At 42.5% G+C, this 19,334-nt stretch overlaps 3 protein-coding genes across 3 annotated transcripts in view; 1 reads left to right on the top strand and 2 right to left on the bottom strand.

Annotated features, from left to right (window-relative positions):
* Nucleotides 1-4,869, bottom strand: part of iffo2b (intermediate filament family orphan 2b) — a 41,278-nt gene extending 36,409 nt beyond the window's left edge. Inside the window, exon 1 of the mRNA XM_038964163.1 lies at nt 4,415-4,869. Coding sequence (XP_038820091.1) covers nt 4,415-4,869 — 455 coding nt within the window. The remainder of the gene's footprint in view (nt 1-4,414) is intronic.
* Nucleotides 4,870-9,558: 4,689 nt separating this feature from the next.
* LOC120059383 (mRNA turnover protein 4 homolog) lies at nt 9,559-11,675 on the top strand. Its single transcript, XM_039008397.1, has 8 exons — nt 9,559-9,641; nt 9,932-9,990; nt 10,105-10,208; nt 10,361-10,442; nt 10,532-10,599; nt 10,751-10,902; nt 11,057-11,133; nt 11,259-11,675. The coding sequence occupies exons 1-8, from the start codon at nt 9,614-9,616 to the stop codon at nt 11,403-11,405; spliced, it is 717 nt and encodes a 238-aa protein (XP_038864325.1). The 5' UTR covers nt 9,559-9,613; the 3' UTR covers nt 11,406-11,675.
* Nucleotides 11,520-16,463, bottom strand: akr7a3 (aldo-keto reductase family 7, member A3 (aflatoxin aldehyde reductase)). The gene is made up of 7 exons (XM_039008384.1): nt 16,076-16,463; nt 15,563-15,750; nt 15,340-15,444; nt 14,456-14,552; nt 12,820-12,919; nt 12,545-12,674; nt 11,520-12,239 (listed from the first exon to the last, which is right to left on the bottom strand). The coding sequence occupies exons 1-7, from the start codon at nt 16,428-16,430 to the stop codon at nt 12,078-12,080; spliced, it is 1,137 nt and encodes a 378-aa protein (XP_038864312.1). The 5' UTR covers nt 16,431-16,463; the 3' UTR covers nt 11,520-12,077.
* Nucleotides 16,464-19,334: the final 2,871 nt, after the last annotated feature.

Here is a 19,334-nt window from a genome sequence, read left to right as displayed (position 1 = left end):
ATAGAAACAGCTAGAAGGGCCATGGGGCCATGCCTCCCCACCCCCCCACTTCTAAAACCAGTTGCACCCCCTGGGTATATTGCTCAATTGCATTTCATTTTTGTGAGACAAATGTTCAGCAGCCCCTTTAAGGGCAAGGGGTTACCGTGGCAACGAGAGCACTCGAGCCACTGGAGACTTCAGTTAGCCCACAGTGTGACTGCCTGTGAGATATGATAATCTGACTAGCAGCCGATGTCTTGGCTGAAGCATACGCTCAAACATTTAAAAACAACCTTCCACCTGATGGCGAAACTCGAGGACCACCACATCTGCCTCAAGCACAAATTCGTGTTCCTATGACCAGAGAAAGTGAAATATTCCTCGATATTAAAATATACACAACGAGCTGCTAATAATACATTTGACTACTCATTCATTGCAACGCAAGTGGAAGTAGGGAGTAGACGTTTTATGTTTTTTAATCGTGTTGAATAAAAACAGTGTTGACAGTGCTGAATATTTTTTTTTACATGAACTCACCCATAAAAACACCAACTCTTTGCTGTATTCTTTGACAGTCTCTCTCTGGTTATTGTTTTAAAAGTTATGAAATCTCTCGTAGGCTAGTATCAAACTTGTAGACACTGATTTGAGCTCTCCGATTGGCCAGCGCAGTAGGCGCACTCGATTTAGCCACAGATCTCCTGGTCAGCTGGGTAGGCGGATTTTGTCCTTTCTGACAAATTAAATGGTTCAAAATTGGAACAATTTGCCTACCCGCTGCGCTGGGCTTCTGAATCAAGTGCACCTACCGCCAACAGCGCAACATGAATAATAAAAAAAGCGGCGCAAGCCTTTATCATTTGCTTTTCTACAGAAATGTTTGGTGATCTACTAGGAATGCCTTAAAGATCGACCAGTTGATCGCAATCAACCAGTTGATGACCAAAGCTCTGGGAAATGAAACCGGTATGAGCAAAGAGGAAGCTGGGGTTGGATGGGAGACCCACACTATGAACCATTCTACCATGGTTGTCTCCATTAAGACAGTGTAATCAGGTTTGAAATTGCAATGACAGTGTGAAATTCAAATGCAGTGCAAAGTTGAAGAAAATGCTACCGAAGTTCTACCAACACATTGACTGTAGTACTCGCTCTGGAAAAACATTGGACCACTACTACTCAACTTTTCAAAAAGCCTACAGGGCCCTGCCCCACCTTCCCTTTGGCAAATCTGACCACGACTCCATTTTGCTTTTCCCTTCTTATAGACAGAAACTCAAACAGGAAGTACCCATGCTAAGGTCTATTCAACGCTGGTCTGACCAATCGGAATCCATGCTTCAAGATTGTTTTGATCATGATCATGAGATATGTTCCAGGTAGCCTCTGAGAATAACATTTACGAATACACGGATATGGTGGCTGAGTTCATCAGGAAGTGTATAGAAGATGTTGTACCCACTGTGACTATTAAAACCTACCCAAACCAGAAACAGTAGATAGATGCCAGCATTCACGTAAAACTGAAAGTGCAAACCACCACATTTAACAATGGCAAAGTGACTGGGAATATGGCCAAATACAAACAATGTAATTCCCTGCGTAAGGCAAACAAACAGGCAAAATGTCAGTACAGAGAAAGTGGAATCACAATTCAATGGCTCAGACACGAAGCATATGTTTTTTACATTTTTATTTTATTTAACTAGGCAAGCCAGTTAAGAACAAATTCTTATTTATGTGGTAGGGTCTACAGACAATCACAGACTACAAAGGGAAAACCAGCCATGTTGTGGACACCGGCGTCTTCCTTCCGGACAAGCTAAACACCTTCTTTGTCCGTTTTGAGGATAACACAATACCACCGACGCGGCCCGCTACCAAGGACTGTGGGCTCTCCTTCTCCGTGGCCGACATGAGTAATACATTTAAGCGTGTTAACCCTCACAAGGCTGCCGGCCCAGATGGCATCCCTAGCCGCGTCCTCAGAGCATGCACAGACCAGCTGGCTGGAGTGTTTACGGACATATTCAATCTCTCCCTACCCCAGTCTGCTGTCCCCACTTACTTCAAGGTGTCCACCATTGTTCCTATACCCAAGAAAGCAAAGGTAACTGTAGCACTCACTTCTGTCATCATGAAGTGCTTGAGAGTCTAGTTAAGGATCATGTCACCTCTACCTTACCTGACACCCTAGACCCACTTCAATTAGCTTACCGCCCCAATAGATCCACAGACGATGCAATCGCTGTATGCCCTATCCCATCTGGACAAGAGGAATACTTATGTAAGAATGCTGTTCATTGACTATAGCTCAGCATTCAACACCATAGTACCCTCCAAGCACCCTCCAAGCTCATCATTAAGCTTGGGGCCCTGGGTCTGATCCCCGCCCTGTGCAACTGGGTCCTAGACTTCATGACGTGCCATCCCCAGGTGGTGAAGGTAAGAAACAACACCTCCATTTTGCTAATCCTCAACACAGGGGCCCCACAAGGGTACATGCTCAGCCTCCTCCTGCACTCCCTGTTCACCCATGACTGCGTGGCCATGCACGCCTCCAACTCAATCATCAAGTTTGCAGACGACACAACAGTAGTAGGCTTGATTACCAACAATGACGAGACAGCCTACAGGGAGGAGGTGAGGGCCCTGGGAGAGTCGTGCCAGGAAAATAACCTCTCACTCAACATCAACAAAACAAAGTAGCTGATCGTGGACTTCAGGAAACAGCAAAGGGAGCACGCCCCTATCCACATCGACGGGACAGCAGTGGAGAAGGTGGACAGCTTCAAGTTCCTTGGTGTACACATCACTGACAATCTGAAATGGTCAACCCACACAGACAGTGTGGTGAAGAAGGCGCAACAGCGCCTCTTCAATCTCAGGAGGCTGAGGAAATTTGGCTTGGCTCCTAAAACCCTCACAAACTTTTACAGATGCACAATTGAGAGCATCCTGTCGGGCTGTATCACCGCCTGGTACGGCAACTGCACTGCCCGCTGCCCGGTGTGGTCTGTCCACCCCATCACTGGGGGCAAACTACCTTGCCCTCCAGGAAGGTCAAAAAGATCATCAAGGACATCAACCACCAGAGCCACGGCCTGTTCACCCGCTATCATCCAGAAGGCGAGGTCAGTACAGATGCATCAAAGCAAGGACCGAGAGACTGAAAAACAGCTGCTATCTCAAGGCCATCAGACTGTTAAATAGCCATCACTAGCTGGCTTCCACCCATTTACACAACCCTGCACCATAGAGGCTGCTGCCCTATATACATCGACTTGGAATCACTGGCCACTTGAATAATGTTTACATACTGCTTTACTCATCTCATATGTATATACTGTATTCTATTCTACTGTATTTTAGTCAATGCCACTCCGACATTGCTCAATCTAATATTTAGATATTTCTTAATTCCATTCTTTTACATTTGTGTGTATTGTCGTGAATTCTTATATACTACTGCACTGTTGGAGCTAGGAACACAAGCATTTCGCTACACCCGCAATAACATCTGCTAAATATGTGTATGCGACCAATAAAATTAGATTTTTCCCACCATTTTCCATCGGACATACCCTCTAGTTTCAGCATCCTCGCTACATGTATTACTGTACCAACGTGAAACATTGCAAACAACCTGTATTGTATAATCTCTGGCTGCTTTTAGCTATATTCTTTATTATTTCTATATCCCACCATGATAACAACACCTTCAGGCCTAGAAGCCACATAACTGCTCATGGGTCACTGAAGGAGGTTTCAAACAATGGTTCATCTCTACTATTCCATAGGATTGAATGTAACCAGCCTATACTTGACACAGTGTCAAACAACAAAACACCCAGCAGGAACAGATGAATGACGGCTCTCGGGTACCTAACTTTGGTCCCAGGGAGGTACAGTGCAAGGTTTTGTTCCAGCCCAGCAGTAACAAACCTGATTCAGCCAATCATGGAGGATGATTAGTTCATTATTTCAAACGGGTGTGTTAGTACTGGGTTGGGGGAAACGCCTGCAGACCTAGTAGAGTGAAAATTAAACAATTATGTAAAAAGTTAACAAATCTGCCTTGAGTTAAAACTAAACTGAAGTCTAGAGGGTATCGCGCAATCGCATGGTTTTGGCAAGCGTTACAATACCCTTGCTGCTTGGCTACCAAAATATGCAATGAATCAGTCCACCTTTCACCAAATTTGAGGTTTTGAGAGTTGCAGTTTCTTTATATTAGGCTACCAATGACGCATTTCATTAATTCCTATCTGGTGACAAATAATCAGCATATATTATTACCATCCAATTAGAATTAAATGCAGAAATAATGTGTAGACTGATGCTGCTGCTTCAGTCAGGCCTAAAACTGCTGCAATGGGAAATGCGCACTGATGTCACTGTCGGAATGCAGTAGTTTGTTGGTACTTACCTTCTCCTGTATTCGTCTCTCTCTCGCTTGACTTTAGCCAAAACATTATACAGAGCTCTTATTTCTGGTGTGATGGTATCGATTTGGACCCCAACACCGTCCGGGTGATTCCAGGATACACCGGGCCCCTGGAGAGTCTCATAGCGCTCGCCGTGTCTCCTCACGTGCGTGAAACTCCAAATGGTGCCAGGCAGTCGGGATTCAGTAGAGTCGGTTTGGACAGCTACTTCACGTGTGTATACTTGGTATCGTTGTTGCTCCAAGGCTTGCTGCAGTTGGTTCTCTAATAATTTGTTTCTCCGCTCTAGTTCATGAACCTTAGCAAGAAAACAGCGAAACCGCAGGTTCAGAGTCTTCAGGACATGGATATTGGACCCCAAATCATTTCGCAGAGCACTGGTTACCGCGCCCGACCCAGAAGTGGACATACGGCTGACAGGAACTGTAGCGATCATAGCAGCAGGCGAAGTATCAAAAAAAGAGTTCATCATACTGGTAAACATAAAACTGATAACCGCTGGTTTTAATGCTTGGTTTGCTAAAATAATTTAACAACCAAACCGATCCTTTTTCTGCATATCCTCCAAAAGGCCAGTTCCCCACGGAGTTTCTTATGATGTGGCTCTTTGAAATGAGATTGACAGCGCAGTTGAAGGTGATGCAACCATTACTTTCCTCAAACCTCCAGAAAACACATGTTCCTATTGGTGCGAACAAAAACACAATGGTATCCACAAACAGATCATCTTATCGGCCCAGTCCTCTGGCTCAACCGGCAAGGCTCCATCCTCCTCTGCTATACGCAGGAATATGAGACACGGTGCCTTTGATTTGTCAGATGCTGAATGCTCCCAGTTACTCCCTTTCCCATTCTCTACACTACTCTCTCTCTCTCTCTTTCTCTCTCTCTCTCTCTTTTTCTCTCTCTCTTCGCTCCTAATCACGTATCTCTCCGAACTCTGGTACCTCGGTGTGATAACACTATGCTTCTAGTCTATAGCCCTGCCTCTTCGTGGCGCCGCTGGATCATGTTTCAAGCTGCTCAACTGGGCAACGTATGCATCGCCCCTCCCATTCTCTGTTACGCCCCCTCACGAGCAAAAACAAACTCACGCGCTCACAGTACAAAAAAAATTAATAAAGCCCAAAGTCCAGAAAATGAGGGAAAATACAGTTCCCCCAAATTTTATGATGGACAAATTATCCCTAGAATTAGACTAGGCTACCTTGAACAAAAATTATCCATAGAATTAGACTAGGCTACCTTGAACAAAACGTTTTTGTTCAAATATTAGAGTCCTGGTATTCGGTCTGCGAATATTAACCTGTTTAATTAAAGGTCTTACTCACATTGTCTATGGAAAGCGAGATCACACAGTCATCCGGAACAGCTGGTGCTCTCAAATACACCAAACTTTATGGCTTTGATAATTTGATGGCCATCTATCACGCTGTCATCTTTTTTTTAAGATGATATTGTTTTGCTTCATTTTAAGGTTGAACAATTTGTGTTTTGTGCAGAGGTTGACTGGGAGCTCTGAAGCCCAAAATGCAGAAATATGAGGGAAAATACAGTTCCCCAAAATTGAATGATGGATAAATTATCCCTAGAATTAGACTAGGCTACATTTTTGTTCAAGGTAGCCTAGTCTAATTCTAGGGATAATTTGTCCATCATTCAATTTTGGGGAACTGTATTTTCCCTCATATTTCTGCTAAATACAGTGACCATTTTTGTTGTTGTTTTGGCTCTGTACTCCCGCACTTTGGATTTGAAGTGGTACAATGATTATGAGGTTAAAGAGCTTTAATTTGAGGCTATTTTCATCCATATCGGGTGAACTGTTTAGAGTTTACAACATTTTTATTTTTGCCTTGCAGTTGCCATTTTAGTGGACCAAAAGTATTGGGACAAATTCACTGGTTGTGTTTCAGATGATTTGGTGCCCAAAATAAATTAATGGTAAATAAAGTATCGTATTTTGGAGTCATTTTTATTGTCAATAAGAAAATAATGTTTCTAATTAATGTGGATGCTACCATGATTACGGATTGTGCTGAATGAATCGTGAATAATGATGAGTGCGAAAGTTACAGATGCACAAATTACATACCCCAAAAATCATACCCCAAATATCATACCCCCACTTGGCCTTAAATTGTACCAATTTGTTTTTCTCGGTTGCCCATGCTTTTTCCTTTAAAATAATAAATAATTGAATTTATCGTTTGTGTTAGTGATGGCAGATTGATTGATTTCCAAGTTTTTGGTATATGTTTTTTCAAGATGAGTGATGAGAAGAGAACCGTCAAGCCCATTGGGTATCTGCCTACACCCCAAATGCCAGGTCTTGGATATACAGACACACACTCACACACACACTTTCACACTCACCACATATGCTGCTACTGCTCCACATGCTGCTGCTACAGCTGTTTATCATCTATACTGTGTACTGTTATGGGCGGCAGGTAGACTAGTGGTTAGAGCGTTGGACTAGTAACCGAAAGGTTGCAAGATTGAATCCCCGAGCTGACAAGGTAAAAATCTGTTATTCTGCCCCTGAACAAGGCAGTTAACCCACTGTTCCTAGGCCATCATTGAAAATAAGAATTTGTTCTTAACTGACTTGCCTAGTTAAATAAAGGTATAAAAATAAAACTGTTGCCTAGTCACTTTACCCCTAGCTATATGCACATAGCTACCTCAATTACCTTGTACCCCTGCATATCGACTCGGTACTACTGTAGTACTCCCTGTATATAACCATTTTATTCTTACTCGTTATTGTTATTCACTGTGGATTTCTTCCTAGTGCCACTATTTATATGTTATATTTGTTATCTTTATCTTTAACTCTGCATTGTTGCAAAAGGACTCGTAAGCATTTCACTGTTAGTCTACACCTGTTGTTTTATGAAGCGTGACAAATAACATTTGATTTGATTTTGATTTGACATTTATTTTTATATAGAGGGAATCTATAACTACTACACCCATCATATACTATTTCCCATTAGGCCTGTGTGAAAGAACAATACATGACGGAGAGGGAATGCATTGTGATATTTTAAAGCTTCCCTTGAACATGATTCCCATCTATAGAGGGTCAAAGTCTGCCAAATATATGTGTGAGACAAAGACAGCAGCCTTTATTAATCTTTCACAGCATAATGATGATTACAACTGAATATTGAATAATCTGAGTAAAACAGAAAGCTGACATCCGGATCTTCTAAAAACATTTAATCTTTTGTCTGGACTGGTAGCCTACTCAAGCAGTAAAAAGTTATTATAAGACATAAAAGTAAAAAAAATTAAGGGATAGTTCACTCAAATTACAAAATTACTAATTGGTTTCCTTACCCTTTAAGCAGTCTATGCACAAGGTATGACAGCAATCCATGCTGGCACTGTTTCCACATGCTAATGTTTTAGCATTTGTGGCAAAAATCCCATTCAAATCATGGGACTGAGAGCAACATTTTTCACACATCATGCTCAAAACATCTATAAGTGGCTTTTTTGATCTTCACAATCAATTTAGATACTTTCAGATGATTTTGACATGATGCGCAAAACATTATAATATCGGTCCCATGACTTGAATGTGATTTGTACCACAAATGCTAATACATTATCAAATCTATTTTTATTTGCCATTTGCCACATGCTTCGTAGCCAACAAGTGTAGACTAACAGTGATATGCTTCCCAACAATGCAGAGAGAAAAATAGAAAAATAATAGAAAGATAATAACACAAGGAATAAATACACAATGAGTAACGATAACTTGGGTATATACACAGGGTACCAGTACAGAGTCGATGCGCAGGGCTATGAGATAATTGAGGTAGATATGTGCATATAGTAAGGGGTAAAATGACTAGGCAACAGGATACAGTAGATAATAAAAAGTAGCAGCAGCGTATGTGATGAGTCACACAGCCCATCAATGTGGATGGGGCTTTGCTCGGCTCTCTGTAGTCCACGATCAGCTTCTTTGTCTTGCTGACGTTAAGGGTGAGGTTGTTGTCCTGGCACCACACTACCAGGTCACTGACCCCTTGACCTATAGACTGTGTCATCGTCGCCGGTGATCAGGCCTATCACCATCATGTCATGAGCAAACTTAATGATTGTGTTGGAGTCGTGAGCGGTGAACAGGGAGAACAGGAGGGGACTAAGCACGCTCCCAGGAGGGGCCCCTGTGTTGAGGTCAGCATGGCGGATGTGTTGTTGCCTACCCTCACCAACTGGGGGCGGCCCGTCAGGATGTCCGAGATGCAATTGCAGAGGGAGGTGTTCAGTTCCAGTCCTGAGCTTGGTGATAAGCTTGGAGGGGACTGTGCTGTTGCATTCTGAGCTGTAGTAAATGAACAACATTTGCACTTAGGTGTAATATAGGATCTGTCCATATATTCATATTCATTATAATCTAAAAGTGAAAAACTGGTCCTGACCTGGATCAGCACTCCTACCCTGAGACGCTTTGTGGATATGGCTGTAATTTGTCTATGTGGGATTTCACCTCTTGCTACTGCATTTCTCACTTCAGGTTCACAGATAACATAACACATAAACTCATCTGGCATAGAGAATTATTACACAAAGCCAGCAGGCAACACGCACATAGATGGTTCTATTCACGGTATCCATTTGTTTGTTAAAGCAGTACACATTGATTAACTATCCTACATTGAATCACATTTCAGAGATGCACATGCCACAGACATCTCACTCAAGGGACACTGCTGTCAATTTTGCTGTCATTGCAGAACATGAATTATGCAAAGATGTAGCTACATTATTGACACTCAACAGAAAACTCCATAGAATAAAGAAGGAAATCATTATTTCTGTCACACAATACTAAGTTCTAATGGCTTTATTAAGATTGCCTTGTTAATACACTTATTTGTGCCCTCTTATGTTTGCAGGGTTCCATCTGCTGGGGGGGAAAGAGACATGTCTGTAAAGCACATTTTTCTACACGTTTAATCCAGATGATTAAATAATGTATTCCTATTATCAAACTCAATATCTCATTTAAATTCAATGATGCGACAGAAAATTAGCTCAGAAAATGCAAGTGAATAGTGAATTATTGTCAGGCATATTTTGGACAGCTATATTCAGTAGACAGAAACACGTGGAGTCCTTTTCCTCACTAGGTCTTGTTCTACAACGAGAGAACCATGCCAAAGTCAAAGAGGGACAAGAAAAGTAGGTTTTTATGTCAGATTCATCCAGTAGATGAAGAGTATATTAAGTATAGTTTGGCTGAATGCATTACTTGAGATTCAGTTCACTACTATAGCATTTGCAGGGGATGTATTGCATCAAGAGGTGAAAGAGGAGGCCGCTAGCTAGCTAATTACATACTGTAACTAGCTAGCACCATAAGCTAATCGCTAGCTAGCAAGCAGGTTATGTTTGCAAATATAGCTATTGCTGAACATTTTTTGTTGTCCTGTAGGTATTAACCCTTATTGTGTGCCTTTTTCACTTCTCAGTTTCACTAACAAAAACAGCCAAGAAGGGTCTGGAAACAAAACAGAACTTAATAGAAGAGGTAACTATTTCTGACCATTCAATCCTAGTTAGCTAGTTGTTTCCTGTCTGACAATGATATCCAGCTAAAACTCTTTGACTAATAGTCTGTATCTGTATGTCCGTGACCTTATAGTTGCGGAAATGTGTGGATATGTACAAGCACCTGTTCATCTTCTCTGTGGCAAACATGAGGAACAACAAATTGAAAGACATCAGGACAGCCTGGAAACACAGTCGGTAAGAACACACATGAACACTCAACACACTAGTCTATGCAGTCTGGTTCTCATTGTTAAGACAAATCAAATGGTCAGACACCTACGTGTTATGTGCATAAATACATGTAGCTGACTAGCCAGTTTGACTAAGGTTTTTCTTCACTTTCACAGATTCTTTTTTGGCAAAAACAAAGTGATGATGATCGCTATAGGTAAAGGATCAACAAGCGAGTACAAAGACAATTTGCACAAGGTATGTCAAATCTGTGATAAAGTAAGGGTCAAATTGCACAATGACACTTTGCAAGGGGTTCAATTAATGTCGGCCTGCTTATTTTGTAGGTCAGCAGGTTTCTGAGAGGAGAAGTGGGTGTGTTATTCACAAATAAAACCAAAGAAGAGGTACAAGAGTAAGTAGATCAATATTTTGATTCAATATTTCCATTAAAAATGTACAATCATTAGCTTGAGTCCTTTTTTGTGACGATCCAGTGCTGCGGCTGATTCCTTGTCCTCTGTGGTAGTTTCATATAAGTTTTTCTCTTGATAAATGTTCTTCAGGTATTTCAGCCAGTTCAAAGAGATAGATTTTGCACGAGCAGGAAACAAGGCAGGGATGGCCATAACACTTGATGAAGGACCCCTGGAACAGTTCCCTCACTCCATGGAGCCACAGCTAAGACAGTTGGGTCTCCCCACAGCACTCAAGAAAGGTGAGAACATGTCTCTGATGTTCAGAGAACGCTTTCCTAAGTCTGTAATGATAGGATGCTTCAGATACAAACTTCAACTTCTGATCTTTTGATTCATTCCAAAGAAGGAATACATGTTGCAATTGTTGGCTTATACCCCATTGTTTTGTCGTAGGAGTGGTGACGCTACTGAAAGACCATGAAGTGTGCAAAGAGGGAGACACACTAACCCCTGAACAGGCCCGTATTCTGGTGAGTTCTAAAGTGTCCCCCCAGGCTACACCTTCTGATAGGCCTGAGACATTTTGGAAGTCCAGTTGCTAGATGGTCCTATAAATGGCTTATCTAATCAAATTCACTTATTTTCCATAACATAGAAACTCTTTGGGATTGAGATGGCTGAATTCAGAGTGCAGATCCAGTGCATGTGGAACTCTGAAACGAGCGACTTTGAGAAGCTAGCTGAGGAAGAGGCCATGCAGGATAACGATGACAAAGAGGAAGAAGGGAATGAATCTGGATAGAGCAATGGACTTCTCAGACTTAATGTTTTTAATACTGTGCCTTTTTTTAGGTGACGTCAAAACAAACTACTTTAAAGTGTTTCCTAATTGCAATGTTACCCATGGAATTGTATATACATTTTGTGCTTTATACATTTTTATTGGTCCACTCAAATACAACAGTACCAACCTACAGTATGCTGGGTTTACAACAGTACCAACCTACAGTATGCTGGGTTGTCCTATAAAACATCCCACAAAAGAAAGTTGGAATTGTTAATGCGAAGTATATCTTTAAGCTAGGCTGTAAAAGCGTGACCCACAACGTTCATCAAATGCTTTGGCCATGGCAGATATATCATTAAGGAAAAAAATACTTTCCCAATTGCTCCCCAGTTTATTAAAGCCAAGACAGCCACCAGAAAAAGTTTCCTGAAAACACAACTACCCTCAATTGATTCATTGAATTTGCATGAAGTGATATAATAGGACCAAAATCATAATCTGCACTTTTTTTGTAATTTTGCTAAAGCATCGATCTGATAACCAAACTGACTTATTTATAAAACCTACATCTCACTGTACATGTTAATTAGCTAACTGTATACGGCACATTTGGTAAAAAGGCAACAGTCAGTGGACATAGTCGATCAGATGTGGGCTCGAGACTAGCCAGGGTTGTTGAGGAGCCATCTAGCGGAAGTAATTGGGGCACTCGTGGGCCACCAGGTCCCAGGCATGTTTGAATGCCTCCACCACACGCTCATCCAGAGGCCCCTCCTCAGAGGCAGAAAGGTTTTGCTCTAGCTGATCCATACTGGACATCCCAATGATTACACCATCTCCCAAATCACCCTGGAACAAGAGGACCCAACAATTAACACTACATACACTTATGAAGATTGTTTAAATAGCACTGCTGACATTGAGTGAAATGTTCCTTTTCACATTGTAAAGAAATTTGATTTGTAATCATTGACTGTTTTTACAGGCAGCCCAATTCTGATATTTTGCCCAATTATGGCAAAAGAGCTGATCTGATTAGTGGAATTAGTCAATTACTGGAAAAAGGTCTGAATTAGGCTGCCTATGTAAATGCAGCCAAAGTGACCTAGCTGATAGTGAGTTGTCCCTGTTCATTATTGAATGTGGTCGGTTACCTTGAGGTGGGAGTGGTGGTACATCCAGCGTAGAGCAGCAGATGTCATGGAGGGTTTGTTTGAGCCATACGCTGTCTCCATGGCATTCTGAACAAGGTCTATCGCCTGGAAGTGGCTCTCCTTCCAGTACCTGACACACAACACATAAATCATCCAAATGTAATGTTTAATTGTATCTAGTGTAAAGGTAATCTGGACAAATCATGTTTTTATTGTGAGTAACTACTGTGACCATACTAGTTTATTATTAATAATATTTTATTCTGTTATCTCACCTGTCTCTGTAAGCACCAGCCCAGTTGTTACCAAAGAAACGTCCTGAAGGCTGAGAACCTTCTTTGTCCTGATAATGGTACTTCCCTGTGAGAAGGCCCCCTGGTTGCACAGAAGAACAGAGTGAATGTTAAACCAAGTTCTCACACTAGACATTGAGATTTTTTATGATCCTCAATATCTTGCCATTTTAGAGGTGTTATAAACTCAGCAAAAAAAGAAACATCCTCACACTGTCAACTGCATTTATTTTCAGCAAACTTAACATGTGTAAATATTTGTATGAACATAAGATTCAACAACTGAGACATAAACTGAACAAGTTCCACAGACATGTGACTGTTCAGGGACACATTATTCCATTTCTGTTAGAGGGGGTGTCAAAAGTAACAGTATCTGGTGTGGCCACTAGCTACATTAAGTGCTGCTGTGCATTTCATGGACTGCACCAGATTTGCCAGTTCTTGCTGTGAGATGTTACCCCACTCTTCCACCAAGGCACCTGCAAGTTCCCTGACATTTCTGGGGGGAATGGCCCTAGCCCTCACCCTCCAATCCAACAGGTCCCAGATGTGCTCGATGGGATTGAGATCCAGGCTCTTCGCTGGCCATGGCAGAACACTGACTTTCCTGCCTTGCAGGAAATCACACAGAGAACGAGCAGTATGGCTGGTGACATTGTCATGCTGGAGGGTCATGTCAGGATGAGCCTGCAGGAAGGGTACCACATGAGGGAGGAGGATGTCTTCCCTGTAATGCACAGCGTTGAGATTGCCTGCAATGACAAGCTCAGTCCGATGATGCTGTGACACACCACCCCAAACCATGATGGACCCTCCACCGCCAAATCGATCCCGCTCAAGAGTACAGGCCTCGGTGTAACGCTCATTCCTTCATCGATAAACGCAAATCCATGACTCGTCAGTGAAGAGCACTTTTTGCCAGTCCTGTCTGGTCCAGCAATAGTGGGTTGGTGCCCATAGGCGACGGTGATGTCTGGTGAGGAACTGCCTTACAACAGGTCTACAAGCCCTCAGTTCAGCCTATTGTGAACAGTCTGAGCACCGATGGAGGGAATGTGAGTTCATGGTGTAACTCGGGCAGTTGTTGCCATCCTGTACCTGTCCTGCAGATGTGATGTTCGGATGTACCGATCCTGTGCAGGTGTTGTTACACGTGGTCTGCCACTGCGACGACGATCAGCTGTCCGTCCTGTCTCCCTGTAGCGCTGTCTTAGGCGTCTCACAGTATGAACATTGCAATTTATTGCCCTGGCCACATCTGCAGTCCTCATGCCTCCTTGCAGCATGCCTAAGGCACGTTCACGCAGATGAGCAGGGACCCTGGGCATCTTTCTTTTGGTGTTTTTCAGAGTCAGTAGAAAGGCCTCTTTAGTGTTCTGAGTTTTCATAACTGTGACCTTAATTGCCTACCGTCTGTAAGCTGTTAGTGTCTTAACGACCGTTCCACAGGTGCATGTTCATTAATTATGGTTCATAGAACAAGCATGGGAAACAGTTTTTAAACCCTTTACAATGAAGATCTGTAAAGTTATTTGGATTTTTACGACTTATCTTTGAAAAACAGGTTCCTGAAAAGGGGACGTTTCTTTTTTTGCTGAGTTTAGATGCACAGTACCTGCTAGAGGGTTGTATGCATAGAATCTGATGCTGTAGTATCTCAGACATGGTAGCAGTTCTGTCTCCACCTGTCGTGTGGTGGCATTGTACATTCCCTACAGAAAGGCACAGTTATTTGGTATTTTATTAGGATCCCCATTAGCTGTTGCAAAATCAGCAGCTACTCTTCCTGGGGTCCACACAAAACATGACATAATACAGAACATTAATAGACAAGAACAGCTCAAGGATAGAATACTTTTTTTAAGGTACAAGTAGCCTACATATCAATACATACACAAACTATCTAGGTCAAATAGGGGAGAGGCGTTGTGCCGTGAGGTGTTGCTTTATCTGTGTTTTGAAACCAGGTGTGCTGTTTATTTGAGCAATATGAGATGGAACGGAGTTCCATGCAATAATGGCTCTACAATACTACACTTTCTTGAATTTGTTCTGGATTTGGGGACTGTGAAAAGACCCCTGGTGGCATGTCTGGTGGGGTAAGTGTGTTTGTCAGAGCTGTGTGTAAGTTGACTATGCAAACAATTTGGGATTTTCAACACAATGTTTCTTATAAAAAGTGATGCAGTCAGTCTCCTCAACTCTTAGCCAAGAGAGACTGGTATGCATAGTATTTATATCATCCCTCTGATTACAATGACGAGCAAGACGTGCCACTCTGTTCTGGGCTAGCTGCAGCTTAACTAGGTATTTCCTTGCAGCACTGGAGCACACGACTGGACAATAATCATGATTAGACAAAACTTGCTTTTTGGAGTGTGGTGTCAAAAAAGAAAAGGATAAACAGCATTCAGAAGTTAGTTACTATTTAATAATATGATGTATTTTGAATGAAGGCAGTGTGGTATGTGACAGATGCAGACTTCCCGTGTGTGTTACCTGATAAACAGTGGGAAGAATCCAGTTGTTGTGTCGGCAGATGGTAAAGATTTCAGCCACTTCCCATGCAGCATAGTTTGATAAGCCAAGCTCCTTAAATTTCCCCTGAAAACCAACATAGCAATAAATTAGATGTCTACAAAAGAGCCAGGTGGTGTGAAATATGCTTTAAGTGCCTGTATTACGGGGTGGGTGTGAGGAGAGTTGCCCTCCGGATCGGTACCTCTTTGTAGAGCTCATGGCAGGCCTGCAGTGTGTCCTGGATGGGGTTCTGATGGTCTGGAGCATGGAGGTAGAAGAGGTCCACACACTGTGTACGCAGTCTCTTCAGAGAGGTGTCCAGCTGGGAACGCACACTCTCTGGTTTCAGGGTCTTTCCTTCCCAGGGGTTGGCCTTGGTGGCAATGCTCACTGTAGATACAGGCAATAAACACAAACATGGCTGATAAGATCCAATCGGGTCATAGAACATGTGTAAGAAGTTATACTGGTAATGTAGCAGTGGTTTGTAACATCGCAGTTTGTTATCTGGGCACACTTTATGCACCAGTATGATTTAACTGTTAATGCACTCACCGATGTAACTACAGTTACTGTTACTACTAGTATGCATGAAATCTGGTGAAATAAAAACACTTGCGGCAGTGGTACAACATAGCATACTCAGATTATAATGTTACTTTTGTTTTCAATGTTAGTATACTAGACAGTAGGCTATTAAAGCTGTGTTCGTTACCCGTTTTGGGTAGATTCATTCCCCCAATGATAGTTTCTGCCTGTCCGTCTGTGTACATGAAGGCAGTGTCCAAATCGTTGTGGCCGCGCTCCAAGTAGGCTTTCACCATGTTTGTGCTTGTCTCCGAGTCAGCACGCCCCCCAAACGCCATCGACCCCAGTAGTGAAATCGGGCGTTTCAATTGTGTTGATCCGGTCGAAGACATGTTGCGACGATGATAAACAATCGGCGGTAAATACTTGGATCCTGAAGCGAGTCTTTGGTGAAATACACACAAGCCTACTCTTGCTCCCCAAAGCATAATAAACCGCGTTGTGTCAGCTGAGCACAGGGCAAAGGACGGGCAAGCTGACATTAGGGGAGTGTGTCAAAGTTGCAAAACGCTTTCGTGTACGTAAAATGGGAAACCGACTGTCACAAACAGTCGGGTTCCCATTGGAGCAGGAAGTACAATGAAGAGTTCAGTTACCTCCGTTCGACAAAGATTTCCAGGTTCGGAGTCTTTCTATCAATCATTTGAATTCCTACACTAGGAACAGCGTGGTCCCTAGTGCAGTTCTCATTTCAACCAGATGATGTCAGCAAACTACAACAGATTGTATAATTCAGAACTCCATCAATGACTTTAATAGATTTTTCCCCTAAATACTGTAGCGACCTTAACCCAACACCTAGCGACCTCGTCAAGCGGTTCGGACCTCTTGGCGAAAGGTGATGGACAGTCGCTGGATCCGGGTCGAGTCTCGGTCGGGGCTACCCCTTAAATTCGCTACATTGGTGTCAGAAGTGGGATGGGTCCAGTGACTGTCAAGCTAAAGCACCTTAACCGTTACGTCAGGAGGCCCGAACCTCTTGACAAGATTGCTAGGTGTTGCGTTAAGGTCGCTACATTACCCCCTTCCTTCAGAGAGGAGTGTACATGTGAGGGACTTGTTATAGAGAAGTGTGGGGACACCCTTTGCCGAAGGAAGGGGGTAATGATCCGCCCCTTTTTCCTCCAAATTTTTGCCTAAAATGACATACCCAAATCAACTGCCTGTTGCTCAGGACCTAAAGCAAGGATATGCATATTCTTGATACCATTTGAAAGGAAACACTTTGAAGTTTGTGGAAATGTCAAAGGAATATAGGAGAATATAACACATTAGATCTGGTAAAAGATAGTACAAAGAAAAAACCAAACATTTAAAAAAAATATTTACCGTCATCTTTGAAATGCAAAGAGAAAGGCCATAATGTATTATTCCAACCAAGGCACAATTTCGATTTTGGCCACTAGATGGCAGCAGTGTATGTGCAAACTTTTAGACTGATCCAATGAACCATTGCATTTCGGTTCACCATTTTGTATCAAGACTGCCCAGATGTGCCTAATTGGTTTATTAATAACTTTTCAAGTTCAAAACTGGGAAATTGTCTTGTCACTTACAACCTCATGCTAATCGCATTAGCCTACGTTAGCTCAACCGTCCCGAGGACGGGACACCGATCCTGAAGAACCAACACCTAGCGACCTTGTCAAGAGGTTTGGACCTCTTGGCTTAACAGTTAAGGTGTTAGTTTGACAGTTGCTGGACCCGGGTTTGAGTCCCGGTCAGGGCTACCCCCCAAATTTGCTACAATACCAACATAGCTTATATAACATAGGCAACAAGGTTACATGACAAGCACCAATTTCAGCCAATGTGTTACTGTTTAACAGATTTTAATACTATCTATAAACTAATAATTAAATGCATATAAACTACTTATAGGCCTACCCTTAATAAATATTTAATATAGTAGGCCTATAACTATCCTGTGTTACAGCTTCGCCTTTATTAGGGAAACACATCTTGTACCCCTCACATACTTTCCCACATTCATCTCATGAGCCTTCTCTCCTAGCTTATAAACCTGTCATTTGAATGGGCTACACTGTTTACTAAATAAATCACATAGTCCTCTAATGTTGATGTTGATGTGAGGACTTCAGCATGTTTGCAGAGTCATGGCCTATGCCTATGGAATACTCTGTGCCCTTGTGTCACTTCCTTGTCAACAGAAGTCAGCACTAACAAGACAGTACGTAACTATTCGGCCTATAAGAGCACCGTATCAAGACGAGGGATAATCCCACACATACACATTTATTTACTCCAAGCTCTCAGTGAGACAGATGGAAACACAATGACTAAAACAGTAAGTTCTAATAATCTTATTATTTTCATATTTCATTTGGTAGGCTATTTCAAATTAAAATGCCCCTGCAAAAATGCCAATTATGTCAGGAGAAAGTCTTCAAATTATGTGTAGGCCTAACTATTGCAGAACAATCCATGGTCCCTGTGTGTGTAACCATTTCACCCATTGCAGTGGTAATTAGACCATGGCTGGTATTGACCCTCTGGGCCCTTGGTCATTAGATTAGATGGAGAGCAGCAGTAACTTTGACCCGTCTGACCACAGGCAGCATCAGCTCTGCCCTGCACACTGACCTGTGCAGCTTGACCACCCGTAGTCTTCCTCCATAACTCACATAAGTGGCATATCTCCCCCTTCTCTCGCTGCTCTATTGCAACTATAGGTTCCTCTTTGGGTAGGATTAGGCAGCAGTGGATACCAATAACACATTGCCCCTGAATTGAAAACTGCTCTGTTCTGATATGTCATTAAGATGTGTGTGAAGTGTAATGTTGTATGTCTGAAATTACTTGTTGATCTACCTGCTGCCATTGCTGCCAAATATAGGCATACAATATAGGCATAATTGTATTGTAGCCTAAGGGACCCTGACATCAATTCACATCAATTTACAAGGCTTTCGACTCTGTCAATCACTGTATTATTATCGGCAGACTCAACAGCCTTGGTTTCTCTAATGACTGCCTCGCCTGGTTCAGTAACTACTTCTCAGATAGAGTTCAGTGTGTCAAATCGGAGGGCCTGTTGTCCGAACCTCTGGCAGTCTCTATGTGGGTGCCACAGGATTCAATTCTCGGGCCGACTCTTTTCTCTGTATATATCAATGATGTCGCTCTTGCTGCGGGTGATTCTTTGATCCACCTCTATGCAGACAACACCATTCTGTATACATCTGGTCCTTCTTTGGACACTGTGTTAACAAACCTCCATACGAGCTTCAACGCCATACAACACTCCTTCTGAGGCCTCCAACTGCTCTTAAATGCTAGTAAAACCAAATGCATGATCTTCAACTGATCGCTGCCCGCACCCAGCCGCCCGACTAGCATCACTACTCCGGACTGTTCTGACTCAG

Source organism: Salvelinus namaycush, chromosome 2 (genome assembly GCF_016432855.1).
Source record: "Salvelinus namaycush isolate Seneca chromosome 2, SaNama_1.0, whole genome shotgun sequence".
NCBI classification, from domain to species: domain Eukaryota; kingdom Metazoa; phylum Chordata; class Actinopteri; order Salmoniformes; family Salmonidae; genus Salvelinus; species Salvelinus namaycush.
The sequence above is the reverse complement of the archived record's forward strand: the minus strand, read 5'-3'. Positions and strand labels throughout refer to the sequence as shown.

What these genes read in the sequence shown, in the direction of transcription:
- LOC120059383 (XM_039008397.1), top strand. Translation starts at nt 9,614, where the DNA reads ATGCCAAAGTCAAAGAGGGACAAGAAAA. An exon ending in GTCAAAGAGGGACAAGAAAA is followed by an intron (nt 9,642 to 9,931) that starts GTAGGTTTTTAT and finishes TTCACTTCTCAG; the next exon opens with TTTCACTAACAAAAACAGCC. An exon ending in CCCCACAGCACTCAAGAAAG is followed by an intron (nt 10,903 to 11,056) that starts GTGAGAACATGT and finishes GTTTTGTCGTAG; the next exon opens with GAGTGGTGACGCTACTGAAA.
- akr7a3 (XM_039008384.1), bottom strand. Translation starts at nt 16,430, where the DNA reads ATGTCAGCTTGCCCGTCCTTTGCCCTGTGCTCAGCTGACACAACGCGG. An exon ending in AATGAATCTACCCAAAACGG is followed by an intron (nt 15,751 to 16,075) that starts GTAACGAACACA and finishes CTGTATCTACAG; the next exon opens with TGAGCATTGCCACCAAGGCC. An exon ending in TGCATACAACCCTCTAGCAG is followed by an intron (nt 12,920 to 14,455) that starts GTACTGTGCATC and finishes CTGTGCAACCAG; the next exon opens with GGGGCCTTCTCACAGGGAAG.